This window comes from Penaeus vannamei, chromosome 35 (genome assembly GCF_042767895.1).
Source record: "Penaeus vannamei isolate JL-2024 chromosome 35, ASM4276789v1, whole genome shotgun sequence".
Classification (NCBI taxonomy): domain Eukaryota; kingdom Metazoa; phylum Arthropoda; class Malacostraca; order Decapoda; family Penaeidae; genus Penaeus; species Penaeus vannamei.
Window position 1 is genome coordinate 573,770 of NC_091583.1, and position 20,000 is coordinate 593,769.

The 20,000-nt window shown below is 36.0% G+C and overlaps 3 protein-coding genes across 6 annotated transcripts in view; 1 reads left to right on the forward strand and 2 right to left on the reverse strand.

The window, feature by feature from the left end:
* The window catches only part of Bcs1 (Bcs1 chaperone), a 7,984-nt gene extending 6,174 nt beyond the window's left edge, over positions 1-1,810 (reverse strand). For both annotated transcript variants that reach the window (XM_027369809.2, XM_027369810.2), the window contains exons 1-3: positions 1,689-1,810; positions 632-774; positions 190-401 (exon numbers count right to left, since the gene is read on the reverse strand). In XM_027369809.2, coding sequence (XP_027225610.2) covers positions 190-401; positions 632-742 — 323 coding nt within the window. In that variant the 5' untranslated portion in view covers positions 743-774; positions 1,689-1,810. The remainder of the gene's footprint in view (positions 1-189; positions 402-631; positions 775-1,688) is intronic.
* Positions 1,811-2,069: 259 nt separating this feature from the next.
* Atg4a (Autophagy-related 4a) lies at positions 2,070-11,069 on the forward strand. 3 transcript variants are annotated; one of them, XM_027369811.2, is made up of 11 exons: positions 2,072-2,219; positions 4,740-4,869; positions 5,413-5,511; positions 5,893-6,057; positions 6,796-6,973; positions 7,157-7,236; positions 7,377-7,486; positions 7,768-7,846; positions 7,980-8,134; positions 8,354-8,510; positions 8,752-11,069. In XM_027369811.2, exons 1-11 carry the CDS (start codon positions 2,205-2,207, stop codon positions 8,814-8,816), a joined length of 1,233 nt encoding a protein of 410 aa, XP_027225612.1. In that variant the 5' UTR covers positions 2,072-2,204; the 3' UTR covers positions 8,817-11,069. The 3 variants fall into 3 exon arrangements, with proteins under 3 accessions (XP_027225614.1, XP_027225612.1, XP_069970469.1); XM_027369813.2 differs by lacking the exon at positions 4,740-4,869 and having other exon boundaries at positions 2,070-2,219; XM_070114368.1 differs by lacking the exon at positions 4,740-4,869 and having other exon boundaries at positions 2,213-2,358.
* Positions 11,070-11,506: 437 nt separating this feature from the next.
* On the reverse strand, positions 11,507-17,279 carry Polr3B (RNA polymerase III subunit RpIII128). The gene is made up of 7 exons (XM_027369805.2): positions 17,080-17,279; positions 16,066-16,220; positions 15,656-15,828; positions 15,367-15,497; positions 12,732-15,176; positions 12,291-12,520; positions 11,507-12,066 (listed from the first exon to the last, which is right to left on the reverse strand). Exons 1-7 carry the CDS (start codon positions 17,164-17,166, stop codon positions 11,847-11,849), a joined length of 3,441 nt encoding a protein of 1,146 aa, XP_027225606.2. The 5' UTR covers positions 17,167-17,279; the 3' UTR covers positions 11,507-11,846.
* Positions 17,280-20,000: the final 2,721 nt, after the last annotated feature.

A 20,000-nucleotide genomic window follows, 5' to 3' on the forward strand; every position in this document is an offset into this window, starting at 1 on the left:
TCTTTAAAATCATCTCAAGAGGTGAAAGCTAAAGAAAATGAAATCATCTAAAGAATAAAGCAAATAAATAGTTGAAAAATACAAATTACGACAATAGAGAGAAATAATGGAAAGAAACAAATCAAATAGAGGAGGGTTATTTTTTTTGTTTCACAATGTCCTTTATATATATACAATAAATCCACATACCAGAAGAAATGTTCACCAACACTGGGAATAAAGTCATGACGAGTTGTTATCTTTCCAGTTTCAATTTGCTGAAACTTTGTCTCTACACTGAGATGCTGAGTATTTCGAGCTCCCTTGTGTGTAATCCACTGGAGCAGCCAACTGTAGGACTTGTCTCGGCAAGGAACTTCAAGAGTTGTCATGTAGTGGCGTCGAAACAGGATCAGGCCAACCTTGGAAGTTATGAATTCAGTGGTTATTTCCTGTACTTATAACTATGTACAGATCTTATACTATGTGATGCTTATTTGGTAAAAGTGATCATTCTAATTGATAATGACAGAAAATACAATACTAATACAGATATAACATTCACTCCACAACTCACCCATTAGCTATCTAGCAGTAATTAACATACATAAAACCCTTGTAGATAGTCCAAGTCAAACACTTGACACCTTACCATGTATCCCTTCCTCAACACAGCTGCTCCTGCCCCCACACCGAAGAGACCAAAGCCAGCACTGAAGTAGGGGTTCTCCCCCAGTGAGGCCATTAGGTCCTGGATCCCCATTCTAGTAGACGTGATATGAATTCATTCAACACCTGAGAAGAAATATGTAGAGTTTTTAAAATCTTGTTGCTAGTAACGTTATCTCAGGTTTTTTAATTTCTAAATTCTGTAATAAAAAAAGAAAAAAAATATATCTGTCACTGGTCAAGACTTACATAAAATCACTTTGTATACCTCCCTATTGAATTAGCTTCAAGTAAGAAAGCAATTCAAGCTCTATTTCGTCAGAATATATATTGGGAAGCTTAGTTACCCCTTGCACCATGACTTTACAAAACGACTGTACCCTCTCAAACTATACCAGACAGTTTAACCCGTTGGATCCGGTTGCATCGTGGAAATAACGGTGCCGAATACATGGTCAGCGGGTTACACGAGTAGTCAACATCCCTGGCGTGCAGCTTGTAGGTGTAGTTTTGCGAAATATAACCTGTGCCGCCAATCACAGTGGACGGGAATATGGTGCGCAACGTGGAAATGCTGTCTTCTCTCTGGAGCTGATGCTCTTCCAGTTACGGCTTCCACGTTACATTCCACAATCGTGTATCAATGGGAATAACGCTAGAGCCCCTTTCTAAGCATCAAAATGAGTCAAATCACACTTTGCTGCGACCTGTTCTCTTTATTTATGACGTTACTCTTTGCCTCAGCGGATTATGTCATATACCTGTGAATTTAGTTTTCCGCTCTCTTTATGACAGTCCTTTTGAGTTTCCGCATTTTAGTAGGTCATTACGAAAATATAAACCAAAAACTCTTTTCTAAGTCACCGCATGTGTCTTCTAAACATTTATCAAACTTCTCACCTCAGAAAGCAAAACAAATTAAATGTTTACAAATTTCCTCACACCAAATTCTCTCTGCTTAATAAAACAAGGTCGAAACTACAAGTAAACACCCAAATTTGATTGATTCAACAGACACATTCACTCAATATTTAACTTACATGTCGCTAATTATCTCGGTGTGGCCGAAATTGCGATAAAAATCGAAACAAAATACAATTTCATCTAAAACAAAATTCCGCACACATGACCGTCTGCTACTGGGCCTCAACTAGATGTGAACGAGGGATAGAATGGCATAAATATGTAAACATTATTAATATTGCTATCTCTTGCTTTGCTATCATGAGAAATACGCATAATGATATTATTCACCATATAAAGTGGGGTTATTTCTAATAGAATAATGTTTTTTTTCAGCTTATTAACAAAGTCTATCAATCTGAACCAAAAGTCTTTCAAATGTTTCCCATCCATCAGCTGGTTTTGCATTCACAATAAAAGAAAAAAAAGAAAATAATAACAACACCCATTAACCCCCAAACTGTTTGACTACAATTCAACAAAAAGAAACATTTATCAAAGCACATGAAAGGGTTCAAAAGACCCAGAAAAAGCAAATGATAAGAAAACGACCGTGACGTCACAAAACAAAACAGAGTGACAAGTGATCATGGATGACATTATTGCAGGTTGGTTTTAAGTCCCGTTAAATGGCGCATTTTCAGGCCTTCCTTCGCAATTAGACGAGGAAATTCTCAGATTGACCGGTATTTGAGTGCTGTAGCTTATTATTCCGCGGAGAATTATGCCTTTGTGTGTCAAAATGAGGTGAGTCATGACATAGAAGGCGGGGTCAACATTTTTTTCTTTACTAATTAGGGGAAATATGTTTCTTACGACTGAGTAAATGATCTTAATGGAAACATGGGTTCAATTAGGCGTTGCTGAGGCATCATTTGGATATATTTTCTTTATTATTTAATCCGATTTCAAGGGTCAGGAGACGAGACGAAGTGTTGCCATCTGAAGTTTTCTTTGTTTATGATTTTTTGTTTTTATTTTTTTATTTCTTTATTTTTTTGAATATCATATGATTTCCTGCGAAGCTTTCCTGGTCATTTCTTTGTTGCAATTTGCATTATATTATGACACTGCTTTACAGTAATGAAATCATGATATATTCATTGAATATCTGACATATTTGTTGCCTAAAGAGGTTTATAATCTGTCTTTCTATTTATTTTCCTATTTGCCTATTTTCTTATGCCAAGATTTGCTGTTGGATAGGAAGTGTGCTTCTTACACCGCGCAACGGAGCAGTAAAAAGATATAAACGGGACTTTGTAATTGGTGTCATTGATTTACTGTGCTGATGATTTTATTTTTCAAATAAAATGTGAGAAACGGCATATGAATTGAAGATGAGGGAGCCAGGGTATGCACTGTCCTAGGTATTCAGCAACCATGGGGAGCCTTATAATGTGCTTTTTCACCTCACTCAGCAATTGCAGTGCGGCAGTCAGCACACGCTAGGGGTCTTCCTTAAAATGTTATACAGATCATTTTGATAAGGTGACTGAGTCTGCTATTCTGACCAGATTACGGAAAGTCTATGTCACGTTTCCAGATTTTAGCATCCGAGGCATTTACTGCTAAGCGATAGCCATGTTTGTCGAGTTGTGCTGACCACTAGGTAGGGAGCATGTAACAGAATTCCCTCCTTGTATGTTATTAGATAAAAAAAAGAAAGTGTCAGTGATTGTCCACCACAAGGATGAAAAGATTTGGGAATTGCACAGTTCTTGGGGTAACAGAACGAGATATTCAAGTTAATGAATGCATTATGTATTTGAAATTCCTTTTATTTTTCTTACCAATCACACTGTGGATAAGTTTAAATGACTTGAATGTTGTGTGATCCATGAAATAGGATCAGGACTTATTACATCTTACATGTTAATGAAAGCCTGTGTAAAAATCTACCAATGGCTGAAAGAAGTATATTTCACATAAGCTTCATTTTAGTTTTTTTTACCAACTCAATTGTCATTAAGAAGATAAGAAGATAAGATTTCAATAGACCTCAGCCTTATAATGCAAAACAAAATCCATTTTTCAAGTGTAAATTCTTGGTCATAGTATTGTGATATTCTGATCATATTTTTTGATTAGAAAACATAAAGCTGATGAGAGCAAAGAACCTGATTAGGTATTATTTGCTTTTAAGTTTAAATTTAAGGTAGAAATTCTGCATCAAAAAGTATCTAGGATCAAAGTGTGAACTTATAACAAGTGGAAAAAAGAGTAAAGGTGTTTAATAAGGTATCATTTCTTTAGTAATAAGGAAGTGGACTAATTTATTCGGAAATTAAAGGAAATCTTTCTGAGAATATGAACAAAAGGTATAATTTAGGAGTATTAATTATAAGTATTTGGAATTGAGAATGTATTTCAGAAAAGGTTCAAGAATGAAATCCAAAGCTAGAAAAGAAGGGATTATATTTTGTGTTTAATGTGGGTTGGATACAGTGTGATCCGTATGTAGAGGGAAGTACTGTTCGGATTGAGATGTATTTATTGAACCCATCAAGATTATACAAGACATTACTGAATCTTTCTCTTATTATAGAACTCCATGATGAGATCAGGTATGTTCTAACTGCAGATGATTGTATCATTGTTTACTATGCATTGCTTTGAAGAGCTGATTGTGTGATTGACTTACAGAGCTACCACCAGAAGTTCCTTTAAAACTGCATTTTCTTCAAGATGCAATACCTTGGTTGAAAATAAGCTTTTTCGTGCAGTTTGTGATTGTGAAATTTTGTTGTTTTTCAGAGAATATACAGTATGTAAAAGATCAGGGTGAAATAGAATAATAGGAGGTACATGTATTAGATATTTTTTTTTTTTTTTTTTTACTATTCTCACCTTTTGAAAGAATGCCTGTGTTTTGAATAGACTGTCTTCCCATAGGTAACAAGGAAGGCACTTGATTACAGAGCTCAAGGAGCAGCAAATTCTGTTTCCAGACACAGAACCTCTGTCTGTTAAATAACTACTGATGGAAAAGATAAATGAACATCTATCTATCTGTCTATCTTTTTATCAATCTCTGTATGTAGATACTTACACTTAAACCATTCAGTAGCAAGGGTTCTTAGGTGAGCAGAGTTAGAATGATGTTCCCTATATCTCTTTTTTTGTAGATGATGATTGGCAGATGGTCCCTTAAACTACCATATCGCTGGCGCAGATACCTGCTCTGGGTGTTACACATCTTCGATCCTTACCTTTGTATTGTTTTTGGGTGGCTTCATAATCTTTCTAAGATGATAGGTATGTCAACAGAAAAAAGGAAAGAGAAATAAACGTTACTACTCTCCTATATAAGTGTATTGTAAAGATGTTGTGCACAGAATCCCTTGCTTTGTAAAGTGTCCAAACATGTAGGTTGTTGAACTTTGATGGGCATGTTTGTACTGTATATATCTTGGATCAGGTTTCTGTAACAAGTTTATCCCTCAAATGGTTTTGTTTTTTATGATATATATTAATGTATTTATTTATTTATTGTTTATTATTTTTATGACTTTTGACATTTGTTATTGCAGTGTTTTTATACTTAGTAATGTGTATTTTTTATAATCTGTGAAGACATAGGTTTTCAAAATGTTTTCCTTTTTACTAGACTAAAGCTTGGAAGCTTCCGTTTTTGATAGACGTTAATTGTTTATCATTGTTTGATGTTCTTACCTTGACAGATGCTGTATTGCTTTTGAAATACTTTATTCAGCAAAGACTTGTACATTACCTATACTGAATGGTTCTTGACTGTCATTTTTTAAGTTTGTTTTATACAGAAATCTTGCTTGATTTCAGCTTGTATGACATATGAAGGTGCTCTGAGTGAGCCGGAGGATTTCCCAAAGACCGAGGAGCCAGTTTGGTTGCTAGGCAAGGAGTACTCAACTCAAACAGGTGTGTATGACATTCTTATAGTTTAGCTACTACTCTAAGCTTTTTCTTATTTCATTAGTCTAAGCTTTTTCTAATTTTATTTTAGGTTGGAGGAATGTCCCCTAGAGGATGATATGATAGTAACACATGTGCACATGTGTCACCTGAAGCATTTGGAAAATTTTTGTGACAGGATGGTATTTCATTTGCTTTACTCTGCCTTTTTCAGTTTAATAAAAGCTTAGTTAAAGGGGAACTTAATGAGTTGAAAGAGAAAACTGAATGTTTAAAGTCTTAATATCAAATTTTCTGACTTCCATTTTTTGTCCTTTTTAGTTTTATTTTATTTTTCTGTAATATAGTTATATATCTGTACTATAACCTTTATTTGTTCTACCTCAGATCTTGCAGCTTTGAGGAGTGATGTGCAGTCACGGCTATGGATGACTTATCGACGGAACTTTGCTCAAATTGGAGATTCGAACTTTACATCTGACAAGGGATGGGGCTGCATGCTGCGCTGTGGACAGATGGTGCTGGCAGAGGCCTTGATCCGAAGGCATTTAGGTATCTCCTTTGTCGCCTGAGTTGTGTGCTGTCTTGCTCTATTCTCTTAATCTTCCTTTCTGTTTCTGTCCTTTAAGCCTTCCTTCTCAATATTTTTCCATTCATCAAGTTATAACCAGTTTTCTTCTCCTTTCTCTCACATTTTCTTGCTTTTTTCTATGAGTGTTTTTTTCTTTCTTTTCTCTTATTTTTCTTGTGTATTTTCTTTCCTCATTATTTTATTCCCTTATTCATTTTGGCGAATGTTATATTTTCTTTTTTTTTTTCTTTACCATTTTCTGTCTGAATCAAGATAAAAGTTGAGACATAGTAAATCAAGGAATTAATGCTTGTTGACTAAGAGTATATTTTCTATGTTAATATCCAAATAAAAGGCACTAGTAATAGATCAGATGGTATTGTTGCAATGATTGTCGTAATTATAATTGTTCCATTAGATTTAGACAATTGGATTTATGAAGAGTAATAGTTAGGGATAAAGATGTCAATGGAAAGTATTGAATCAAGAGGCAAAGGGGAATTATGTATCATGGTGACGATATAATCATTATTCATTCCCATTTATATCTTTCTCAAAAACTCACCATGAACCCTTTTCATATGATTATTAGTTGTGATGTAAGTGATGATTATGATATTGATATATTTCCCAGTTTAATTTTTATGCCTACTCCCATAGAGTCCATTTATTGTTGTTATTATTGTATTTATTGTTATCTTTCAATATTTATTTGAAAGGGAGAGACTGGACCTGGGAGTCATCCACCAGTGATGAGACCTACCTTAGGATACTGAGTTTGTTTGAAGACCACAAGTGTGCCACCTTCTCTCTCCACATCATGTCGCAGCTGGGGGTGGATGAAGGCAAGCAAATCGGGGAGTGGTATGGTCCTAACACAGTTGCACAAGTCATCCGGTGAGTGCTTTACTCAGTGGATCAGTTTTGTTAGATGATATATGCTACCGTTATTCATGCTTGCTGTGTTGGATAGTTATGAAGTCATGGAGATTTTTTCTGAGGATAACGGAATCATCAAGGCTGGTCACCATCTTGGAAGTGACGTTTGGAAGAATTAATTGATATTTTCTTTCTTGTCAGAAAACTGGTGATATTTGATGAATGGAATAACTTTAGTGTTAATGTTGCCCTGGACAACATTGTCATCATGGACGAAATCAGTAAGTTTGTAATCTTTTTGCATATTAGTAGTATCAGCTTAGAGACATCTGTATTATAGCAAAACCAATTCAGATTGTGATTATAGTTATGTAGATGGATTTCAAGTGAATGCCTTTTGACATTTTGCAAAATTTAACAGAGTGCAGCTGTCAGGTTGAAGGCGAGAGAGGATGGCGGCCACTGCTCCTTTTCATCCCACTCCGACTAGGACTCTCTGAGATGAATCCTGTATATTACTCAGGCATTAAGGTACAAAGATTTAGAGATATGACAGTATGTTTTGTTATTGTGTTCCCCTTATAAAGGAAATGCTTTTTTCCTGTTAAACAGTTGTCTATGTAAAATTATCATCAGAACTTCAAATCAAGATATCTAATATTTTTCACTTAAGGTAGCTTAAACTCTTTACTTCTTGGCATGCAAAAGCAAAAATGGTAAATGAGCAAACACATCTATATTTGTTTGTAACAAGAGTATCAGCTGGTTAATTTCTGCACTATAATTATATGATCATTTTCCTGTTCAAACAGAAATGCTTTAAGATGCCCCAGTCTTTAGGTCTCATAGGTGGAAAGCCCAATCATGCTTCCTATTTTATAGGCTTTGTTGGTGAGTGAAAATACATTGTGTAATGAAAATATGACAAATTACAATGTAAAATGTAATGTTTTGAAACTCTTTTGTCCATATTAACCTCTAGATAACCTTAAAGAAATGATTCATCGACTGTTTTTGTTTTCAGGTGATGAGGTCGTCTACCTAGATCCCCACACAACCCAAGAAGCAGGCAGTGTAGCCAAGAAGGCAACGGAAACGGAAGTGGAAACAGACAAGTCTTACCACTGCATGTATGCACAGCGAATGCCCTTTGAACATCTAGATCCGTCTTTGGCATTGGTAATTTTTTTCGTTAGTCAATGTGATCACCATTTTGTATCACCAGTTTTTCTTTTTTTTTCTTTTTCTTTTTTTAAATCAATACTTGGATATCTGCTTTACTTTGTAACTCTATAAGTAAGAGACCATACTTTAAGAAAAAGAAAAAATAATGTAAATACTAATAACATTCAAGTGAAATGAAAATGTCAGATGACCCTTATACCCTATTTCTTTCAGTGTTTCTACTGCGGCACAGAGAAAGAGTATGATGACTTGTGTAACCGAATGCGCCAAGAACTTATAGATGCTGAAAAGACCCCTCTCTTTGAACTTGTACCTACGCGACCAGACTACATGAAGGATGACAGTTCCTTAGAAGGAGCTTCAGGAAGATGTAAGTCATGATATTCATACTTGCATATCCTGTGGTCCTGACATTAATTTTACACTGAAAGGCATATAAACAATCATATCTGCAAGAGAAATATGAGTGGATCATACTCATTATATTTGATTTTTTAGAGCTGTAGGTGTAAAAGAGTGACCCCTACAAATAAAGGAAGCAAGGCTTTTGTGTTCAGAACACGAATTCAATCATCAATTCTTTTGCTAAGATGAATTTCCTTTTTTCACAGGTATGGAGCTAGAGGATCACCACTTAGAATCAGAGGATGATGAAGAATTTGAGGTCTTGCAGTAGGGGTTCAGACTGAGGTTCAAATTCAGTCAAATGATCTCTGTAGTATTTTCAGTGGTTATCACTTTCTGTGAGGATGTTTGAGATTTTTAAAGGTTATATACATTGCTCTGATTGAAAACTGGTTTAAGTAGACACATGGCATGTTTGTTACTGATTCACCTAATCATTATGTCAGACCTCTTCAGTTGGAATTTCTTACTCTTTTAGAATATGGATGCTCATACACACTTACACATTCATAAAAACAAGCATTCCTCTCAGTATGTACACATGCACTCACATCACCACATGTACACTCACACCAGTCTTTTTTTTCTAGCTATCTCTTGGATAACATAACTGAATTTTTTGTATTATTTTTTAATGTGCTTAATATTAAATATTTGCACATGTTATCAGTATTGAATTTAGAATCTTTGATTTATAAACTCTGTTATGTGGTTAACTGTAATGTTTTTATTAGGACTCGAGACTACAACTGCAGAGTCTTGAACCTTGATTACAGTACCAAATTCCAGCTCACTTTGATTATTCCACAGTATTGCATTCTATAAACATAATAAAGAGAAGATGGTATTTTTTGAATGATCTCTGGTATGCATTCGAACCCTCTGTTGAAGAAAGGTATTCTTGGTAAAGAATTGCCTTGGCACACTTACAGTTACAGTTTACTTGCTCAGTGTTCATTGAAAGAGTTGTAAAAGTAATCCCAAATGTTCTTCAGTGTTTTAAAGAGAACAACTCAGGTTAGTAGCAGCTTTGATGATCAAAAGCTCCAGATGTGTTTGTATGTGTGTATTAAATACTTATGAAGAAAAAGTTAAAGAGGTATGATTTGAGAGACACATCATTTTAAATTCCTAAGCCATTTGAATCGAACATTTAACAAAGAAATAAAGTCATAAGAAAATTACGTAATTCTTGTTATGGGGAACAAATTCTGCAGGTGAAAGGACAAGTAATTTTAAACACTTTATGTATGTTGATACTATGGTATCTAGCTACCACTATGAGTTTCAGATGACTATTTTGCCTCTTCTAGTGTATATAAAGTAAAGTGAAATATTACAAAAGTAAAAATAGCTGGAATGAAAATTAAGATTCCTGCAAAGTCAAGTAAAAATTATTGTTAGAAGTAAGATAAATCCAAAAATAATATTTAGCTATCTATATAAGGAAATATTTGTGTCAAACTGAAGCTCTATATTTTGTTTATTTCTGAATTTGATACTAAAATTAAGGACATTCCAGACATTTCCCTGAAATGTTGGACAGAATGGTACCAGTTCTGAAGGACAAACTGGTTTCCAAGGCAACAGACCATTATATATATATTTTTGAAGTAATGGTGTTCGGGATGTCTGTTGGTATATAATTAGGCTTTTTTTTTGTTTGTCAGCATTGTGAGGATTAGATATTATTTTGTTTCTTATTATATTATCTTCCATTTACTTTTAATCGTGAGATCTTATTTACAAAAATTCATTAAGATATGAAATGAATGGTAATCTGTATCTCCATTTATTCATCATTGGTGTGATCTACTCGTCTGCACACGGATTAGCTTTTATGCATGAAGAAAAACTGATATTGATGGTAATGGCAATATCTTTTTCTATATTGTGGATGTATTTCACTCCAGATAAACTGGCTTGAAATTTAGAACTTAATAAAAAAACCTTGACTTACTTTAAATGTCATTGAAGGAAATGTTGTAGCAACTGTGTGTGGTAAAGTATGTCAGTATGAGCATAGTGAATGTTATTGTCAGTTTTCCTCACTGAACTGTCAACTATAATGTTACTGTAATTCAGACTACAACTAGATGCACAGTTTCATTTGTATTTTCAGACTTCGCTTCTTGTTGCAGATTACTGTTAAGCAGAATATGTAAATATTTTTGTATATATGATTTGGAAAGAAATACTAGAATATTTGTTGATCTGTTTACATTCATAAATGTATCAGTAGCTGAAGTTAATTAGGCATATATTTATGTATTTGAAATCTTATCCAACAGAGAGGTTGCCTTCATGGAAAAAGGTCCTGTAATTTTAGAGTTGAATAATTTTTTCCTTCCTTTTTTATTTTGAAATAAACATGCATCATATACCTAATAAACATCTTAAAAAATGTGAAAGAAAACCTCTTGCAACATGGAACTTTGATGGATGTGATTAAATATAGTACATATTATTTTCTAGTTACATGATGGTTTATCTTGCCATGGCTTGTAATAAAGAATTTCATTTTGTTCAGATTTAAATTTACCCATATCACTGCTTGTGCATGTTTGTGTATGTGCAAGCTAATGTTTGAAATTAAGATAATGAAAATATTTTAATTATTAGTAATCCAAACTATTCCAGAAAAAAAAAAAAAAAAAAAAAAAAAAAAAATAGTGGGAATGTATGACCTTCCAAAGCATTGTGTGTAAATTGAGAATTTGAATATACAAATGAATTGCATATACTTTTGAAAAAGGAAACTGGTCTGTATACTCATTACATTAAATGAAAAAAAAAATTAATAGATCTTCCTAATTACATCAATTATTTTCATATTCTATCTATATTCTATGGAAGAATGTTATTCTTTACAGTCAATCGTTCATTACAGTTTCACAGGAAAAGCCATTCTTGAAGAATGCAATAAGGTAGAAAACATAAGTTCACCAAAAAACAAATATATGAATTTTGGAAATCCATTTATTACAAATAAGAACAGCATTTGATTAACAAAATCTTTCCTGTAATAACTTGCCTTACAAGAACAATGTGACTGGCAAACTTAGTAAAAATCTGTAACTGAAAATAAATTCCAATTCAATCCTTTATATCCAGATACGAGGGATAGCCCTCTGCTACCTTTCATGTTACGGCGGATTTTTCACATTCGCTCCTAAAGAATGAAATTCCCAATAAATTACAACAAATGACTGGTAGAAACGTGGAAAGAAATATAGAAATCCAGAGTTTCATGTCTGGATATAAAAGGTAAAAGTGCATAAACATGAGTGACATATAACCTTCAACTACAATAATTCTGCAAACGCAACCTAGGAACAATGTTCATACTCTGTAGTTCCTGGAACAAAAGTTTACATGCATAAGGAATCCGTATTGACGACACATTAGCTGATGAACGGCAGTAGTGACACCACCCAGAGTAACCCAGCAGGCCACAGGAGTTGCAAACATCGACATCAAATGCATCTGAGGATATCATGAGACGTTCTAGCAGCAACATGCTGTAAAAAAAAAAAAAAAAAAAAAAAGATAATGCTATTATAAATGAAGTGTAATAATAATGATAAAAAAGAAAAAGAAAGAAAGAGAGAAAGAAAAAAGAAAGAAAAAAAAGTAAAAAAAGAAAAAAAAAGAAAGAAAGAAAGAAAGAAAGATATTTAACCTAGCTACCTGAATTATAAAACAGTTATTTATTCTACTAGGATCTCTTCCATAATAAACGTACCTTGCCCCGTGGCCAATTAGGCAATCACGCTCCATCTCTCCAAGCCTGAGGCCACCGTCACGAGCGCGTCCCTCTGTTGGCTGTCGAGTCAAGACAGCTCTGGGACCGCGAGATCGAGCATGCATCTTGTCCATAACCATATGCTTCAACTTTTGGTAGTAAACTGGGCCAAAGAAGATGTAACCCTTTAATGCCTCACCGGTTGTACCACTGTAAAGCATGTCTTTGCCCTGAAAATATGGCTATTATCAGTAGAGACTCTTAATTAAGTATGCCTTTGTCTTGGAAATATATTTTGCTAAACTATGCACTTACTAGTTCTCTTTAAAGGATAATTAAAGTTAGTTAACAACTATACATATTGAAAGATTAATCAAACTTACTGAAAATTAATAGAAAGGCAATTAAAACAATATATGCTCTACTCAGTAAAAATCCTACCTGATAATTAAACCCATGCTTGACTAGATCCTCCATGATATCCTTAACTGATGTACCGCCAAAAGCAGTACCATAATTGAACTTTCCTTCCAGAGCAGCTGCTTTACTACCAAGAAGTTCCATGAGTTTTCCAACTGTCATACGAGAAGGGAAACCATGAGGGTTCATGATCATGTCCGGGTACATCCCATGGTCAGAGAAGGGAAGGTTTTCCTGTTGCACAATTAGACCTGTCACGCCTTTTTGGCCGTGGCGAGAGGAGAACTTGTCACCTATCTCTGGTCTTCGTGTCTGTCTCAAAAGGATCTTGATCAAATTGAATTCGTCTGGATCTGATGACAGCATCACTTTCTCTACATATATACTTCCTGGCCCTTTATGTACTACTGGCGTGTCGCGGAATTCAACCTGCCTCTGTGCTTGTCCATCAGTATACGAAAGTTGTGTCACAGTTGGCATCTGCTTATTTATCAACACCTGTCTTGGTAGGACAGGAGTACCAACTGCTGCTAGTCCATCGCTATCTAGGGTTTCATGTTTCCATATTGGCTTTTGTTTCCCTCCTTCTAAAACCTGCATGAGTGGGCCTTGAACTTTATCTGATGTCTGGTTGGCATAGCGCTTCACTGAACATTTGGCATTTCTATAAACAATACACCGTCCATAGCCTCTATCAAGGGATGCTTTGTTTATAATGATGGCATCTTCAATATCATATCCTGAATAACTCATAACTGCTACCATAGCATTATGTCCAGCAGGGAGATGTTCAAAGTTGATCAGTTCAATTGTTCTTGTTTTAACAAGAGGTTTATGAGGATACACTAAATTATACAGTAAAGTATCAATTCTGTTCCTTTGATTATAGCCTATAGTTCCCATAGCCTGCTTACCCATAGCACATTGGTAGGTATTTCGAGGACTCTGATTATGATGTGGATAGGGGATCAATCCAGCACAGACACCTAGGATTGTGAAAGGTTCAATTTCCATGTGTGATGTTTTTGGACTTATTTCATGTTCATACATGGCAATACTGGAGTCATTTTCTTCATTCACATCCAAATACTCTACCAAACCTTCATGCAAAAAATCGTCAAAGGTCATTAAACCTCGAGCTAATCTTTCTATATGGTGTTCAGTCACAGCTGGTCGACAGTTCTCCACAATCATGTATGGACGACAGAGCCGGCCTCCATCAGAGCTGATGTAAACACAACGATGCTTGTTGTGAGGGTATATAGAAACAAAACCACTGATGACATTATTCCTTCTCATCGCACGGAACACACGAACCACTCTCCGGCGATCCCTCGTAACACCTATGATGTTACCATTGAGGAAAACTAAGAAGACATCTCTGTTTGACAGCTCTTCTCCGGTCAGAAGATTGATATCTTCCACACCACAGTTGAAGGCCAGTTCTATGATAGGTTCTGGATCTACTTCTGTGGTAATGTGGGTCATTAGAGCTAGATTCTTCACAAGACCACAAGACTCTCCTTCTGGTGTGTCTGAGGGGCACACCATTCCCCACTGAGAAGGCTGAAGGGATCTGGGCCCACTCACTTTCCTTGTCTTTTCAAACTGGGAGTTCACTCTGGTCATCATACCCAAAGCTGAGATGTAGGAGAGCCTCGCCAGCACTTGAGTGACTCCTTGCCTCTCCATCTTAAACCTCTTGATGGTCCAGTTCCCTGTTGAGATGGCAACTTCTAACCCATTGGTTATAGCATCCTGGCTAGACTGCATGTACTGTACCGCATCAAACTGAGACACTTTGCCCTTTTTGCCAAGAATAATATCAGACTTCTTTTTCAAGTCAGAATTAAACTTTTTGAATAAATCTTCAAACAGAAGGGAGATCAGGGACCCTGCAAGCTCCAGCCTCTTGTTTCCATAGTAATCTCGATCATCAACAATCCTAGTGTCACCCTGGGCTTCAATCACTCTCCGTACCATTAGAGCCAAGTAGATGGACTTCATCTTGAAATTGAACTTTTCAACTGGTACATGAGCCAGAATAGTTGTGGCTAACAAATCTCTTGCTTCATCTACTGGGGTCTTTTTGGGGCCACGGTCAAAGAACCTCTTCTGTCGCACTTTGCCACCGATAAACTTCAGTGCCTGCGTTTGCGTGTATACATTGAGTCTGGCACATTCCTCCAGAGATGCTGCAAAAGATGTCATGATTCTGTCTTCTGTTCCTATCATCTGCACAATCTCCTGGTCACTGGTAACTCCCATGGCTTTGAAAACAATTCCCACAGCAACATCATCAGTAAGAGTGTTATGCTTGATGTAATATTTTCCATTCTTTATTGTTACATTGGTGCGAGATTTCTTCTCATGTGTAGATGATGTCACCTGGCATGTAAGCCCTCCTTTCTTGTCCTCTTCAACAATCATACGATTTTTGGAAAGCTGTTCCTGGATGAGAATAACCTATGGAAAAAAAAAAAAAAGTAAATAAAGACTAAAAGTAAATGAATGGAATCATTTGAATGTAATGATTCCGAAATATTAGTATCATTAAAGAAAAGATGGAAAGAAAGAAAGAAAAGAGTACTTCTATAGTTCAAAAAGATTAACATATTTCAGGGCTCTTTCACGCAGTAGATCTTGAAAAACTTACTTTCTCCTGTCCCTTGATTATGAAATATCCACCAGGATCATGTGGGCACTCATTATATTTTGCAAGCTCTGCATGTGTTCTGCACTGTGACAACACACAATTTGAGGATCGCAGCATGATTGGCATTCGACCTGGAAAACAATTCTACAGTCCATCCTCATTCCAAAAATGGCTTCTACACATCTTTCCTTTCATACTTTATGTTTTTATAAAATGTGATTTAGATCTATCAAAACTATATTTCATAACTGAACAAGGAGTAAATCTGTCAATATTCCCCAAAACTTACCAATGGGAATATCTCGTCTAAAGATTCTGTGGTCTCCTCTCATGTACTCCACATCAACCATGATTGGAGCTGAATATGTAATGTCGCGGAGTCTGCACTCATGTGGTGCTGTCTCGCTTACAATGTTCATGCCTTCTTCAATATTTGGCTTTCCAACACGTACATCCATATACCTAAAGACAAATCAACTTTATCATTATAACACAGTGAACTTAAATGATCATATATTGGTAGAAATTTGTTTAGATTATAGTAATGTAAATTACAAGAAATCTTTTCTAAAACATACAAACTTGTATTATCATCTTAAAGAATAATCAGAGAAAAGAAAATTGAAAAGTCAGGATATGTTAAAGATATCTATCTCAATATCCATTTATATACATGACTAACAATCAATGAAAACATACTTAACATAGAAGAGAGGATCAACATCACTTGTAACTTTGCTGTTAGCTTTGACAATGTTCTTGATGTCCACATTGATGAAGTAGTTGAAGGAATCAATGTGCTGTTTCACTAGTCCCTTTACACGAAGAAATGCTGGGACTAATTTCCATTTGTCCTGAAGAAAAATCACATGACATCAGTCTAAATTTTAGTCATATAAAAACAATGACACACCTAGAGAAACAAGCTAAAAGAAAAGAAAAAGAAAAATACCTGAATATGAATAATAATAAGATTAAGATTAAAATTTTAAAGAGAGTAAAAACAGAAAGACTGTAAGAAAAAGGGAGAAAAATATTAATTCGTCCTATCACTACTAACATTATTGACTTGTGACAATTAAAAACTAACTACAATTTCAGCACTTGTTTCTGCAAAGCAAATCTAACTGCAATTTCAGAACTTCATAGGAGATAAGTATAATGAAAGAGAAACAGAAACAGTTTCTCAAGAGTAGGCCACAAGTGTGAAATGTCTTGGAAATTAAATTGATTGACTAAATCAAATCCACCCTCAAATGCACTCAACATGAGTATCTGAGCTACTTATTTTGGGTTATGTGAGGGACAAATGGCATGAATGTTATTATACTTAAATAAATACCCCCAAAATTAAGCTTTAACCCAAACTTCCTTATATGTTAACCGACAATAGGAGTTATATCACTCTGTCTATTAATCAACTTGTCAGTTAGCAATTTTTGAGTTTGTTGGTATTTGCATGCAGTGCAGAGGCCATGTTGATCACTTGACAGTGTCACCCTCATCTTAGACCAAACTGTCAGCCATCAATAACAAGTCACAGCTGGTTTAAAGTAGATTTTGATGCAACAGACTCATCTCTCATTGATATATGAAACGCTGAAATGCCAATTACGTTAACACGGTCCGACCAAAACTAAAACTTAACAAACGCTAACATTATTAATGCTGAATGTGCAACCAGAACTCTCATTTCTTCCACGAGAACCTCACCTCAATGCTTTTGACTGGTTCCCCGAGCGTATTTGGATCCAAGTCCGCCCATTCTGGCACCAGGCTCCCTATCACTGTCTCCCCCATGGTGCTAAATTAACAAATAATAATAATTATACGACCAACGTTGCTATATCACACTGTGTTGATTTTCCTTCCCATGTGAGCTCGGCGGCTCGACCGGGCGGTGTTGTCCCCCACGGAATTCAGGAGCACGTGCAGGAGCAGCGAAGGAAAATCAGGAAAGGGTCAAAAAAACTTTCTTATTCGCATTGGAAAATCTTTTTTTGTTTGGAGTTTATTCGATTGACTCCCGAATCAGGATTTTGGAATGAATGTAGTCTTTAGTTCGAAAAGGCACTTGAATATTATTACCGATACACTTCCATTACCATTATCGTTATGATGACGTTTTATTATCATAAGGATATTTCAAATTTTCCTAATGAAAATTGTTGTTGTTCATGTACTTTCATCATTGTGTTTATTGTCATTCTCATTACCATCATTCTCAAAATGATTTTTCGTTGTTATTATTTTCTTTATTATAATCATCATTACTTATTATATTCATTATCATTACATTATTATATTATATTCATTATCATTACATTATTATATTATATTTATTATAATCATCATTACTTATTATATTCATTATCATTACTTTATTATATTCATTATCATTATCATTACTCGAGGGGCATTTCACTTCGGAAATCTCGTATTTGGAAATCAGAGAAAATAAATCGGAAATCCTTAGAAAATCCGGAAATCTCAAGGAAATCAAAAAAAGAATTCTAGAATCGCGCAAAAGTTCCATTTCCCAGCAACCATTTACAAAATCTTTGTAATAGGACTAAAGAAATGTCTGAAGATCGGTAAAAAAAAAGTGTCATAACCTCCGACAAAAATCGGACAAGTGAATTTATCAGAAATCACTGACACGGATTAGTAGCCATATATATATATATATTCTTATATATATATATATATATATATATATATATATATATATATATATATATATATATATTCTTAGCTATATATTTTGCGACCCTTTAAGTTGCTAGATATTTAATTGGCTTTTAAGGTACATAGATTTTATATTACAGACTCCTTTCTGTGGGAAAACAGGCTTTTATTCAAAATGAAACAAAAATACCAGAAAAAGGATTACATAAAAGTCAAGCAGTAAGGCTTAATCCCCTATTGTCTATTCTCAGACAATTTATCAGAAACAGGATTGCTCCTTTTAAAAGGCTCAGATTTCCAAGGAATTGTGATTATTTCTGGAAGTGACTTAAACGATTCTCGAATAGGTAATCCCAAGGTTAATCCACCAGATTATGACGAAAACAAAAACTCGCGATTTTTTTTTGTCTGAAGGGTTACAGTAACTTTACATAGACTCGTGTTTTAAAAATTTCATTTCATGTGGAACCTATAAGGTAACGGCTGATAACAGCTTAGTTTTTGAAACGTTTGTGATGATTTATTAGTTTTGTAAATGCCTTTGAAAAGTTTGGAAATTCCTCGAAATCCGGAAATCCCCGAGAAATCTGGCTGGAAATCCGGAAATCCCGAGAAATCTGTCTGGAAATCCGGAAATCCCCGAGAAATCTGTCTGGAAATCCGGAAATCCCCGAGAAATCTGTCTGGAAATCCGGAAGTCCCCGAGAAATCTGTCTGGAAATCCGGAAGTCCCCGAGAAATCTGTCTGGAAATCCGGAAGTCCCCGAGAAATCTGTCTGGAAATCCGGAAGTCCCCGAGAAATCTGTCTGGAAATCCGGAAATCCCCGAGAAATCTGTCTGGAAATCCGGAAGTCCCCGAGAAATCTGTCTGGAAATCCGGAAGTCCCCGAGAAATCTGTCTGGAAATCCGGAAATCCCGAGAAATCTGTCTGGAAATCCGGAAATCCCGAGAAATCTGTCTGGAAATCCGGAAGTCCCCGAGAAATCTGTCTGGAAATCCGGAAGTCCCCGAGAAATCTGTCTGGAAATCCGGAAGTCCCCGAGAAATCTGTCTGGAAATCCGGAAGTCCCCGAGAAATCTGTCTGGAAATCCGGAAGTCCCCGAGAAATCTGTCTGGAAATCCGGATATCCCCGAGAAATCTGTCTGGAAATACGGAAATCCCCGAGAAATCTGTCTGGAAATCCGGAAGTCCCCGAGAAATCTGTCTGGAAATCCGGAAGTCCCCGAGAAATCTGTCTGGAAACCCGGAAGTCCCCGAGAAATCTGTCTGGAAATCCAGAAGTCCCCGAGAAATCTGTCTGGAAATCCGGAAATCCCCGAGAAATCTGTCTGGAAATCCGGAAATCCCCGAGAAATCTGTCTGGAAATCCGGAAATCCCCGAGAAATCTGTCTGGAAATCCGGAAATCCCCGAGAAATCTGTCTGGAAATCCGGAAGTCCCCGAGAAATCTGTCTGGAAATCCGGAAGTCCCCGAGAAATCTGTCTGGAAATCCGGAAATCCCCGAGAAATCTGTCTGGAAATCCGGAAGTCCCCGAGAAATCTGTCTGGAAATCCGGAAGTCCCCGAGAAATCTGTCTGGAAATCTGGAAGTCCCCGAGAAATCTGTCTGGAAATCCGGAAATCCCCGAGAAATCTGTCTGGAAATCCGGAAGTTCCCGAGAAATCTGTCTGGAAATCCGGAAATCCCCGAGAAATCTGTCTGGAAATCCGGAAATCCCGAGAAATCTGTCTGGAAATCCGGAAGTCCCCGAGAAATCTGTCTGGAAATCCGGAAATCCCCGAGAAATCTGTCTGGAAATCCGGAAGTCCCCGAGAAATCTGTCTGGAAATACGGAAATCCCCGAGAAATCTGTCTGGAAATCCGGAAGTCCCCGAGAAATCTGTCTGGAAATCCGGAAGTCCCCGAGAAATCTGTCTGGAAACCCGGAAGTCCCCGAGAAA

Bases quoted from the DNA above. Each gene is read 5' to 3' on its own strand.
- Atg4a (XM_027369811.2), top strand. The intron at 5,512-5,892 runs GTGTGTATGACA...GTTCTACCTCAG, and splicing joins GGAGTACTCAACTCAAACAG to ATCTTGCAGCTTTGAGGAGT. The intron at 6,058-6,795 runs GTATCTCCTTTG...TTTATTTGAAAG, and splicing joins CTTGATCCGAAGGCATTTAG to GGAGAGACTGGACCTGGGAG.
- Polr3B (XM_027369805.2), bottom strand. From the start codon at position 17,166: ATGGGGGAGACAGTGATAGGGAGCCTGGTGCCAGAATGGGCGGACTTG. The intron at 15,829-16,065 runs GTATGTTTTCAT...ATTTGTCTTTAG, and splicing joins GATCCTCTCTTCTATGTTAA to GTATATGGATGTACGTGTTG. The intron at 15,177-15,366 runs GTAAGTTTTTCA...TTTTTTCCATAG, and splicing joins TAATCAAGGGACAGGAGAAA to GTTATTCTCATCCAGGAACA.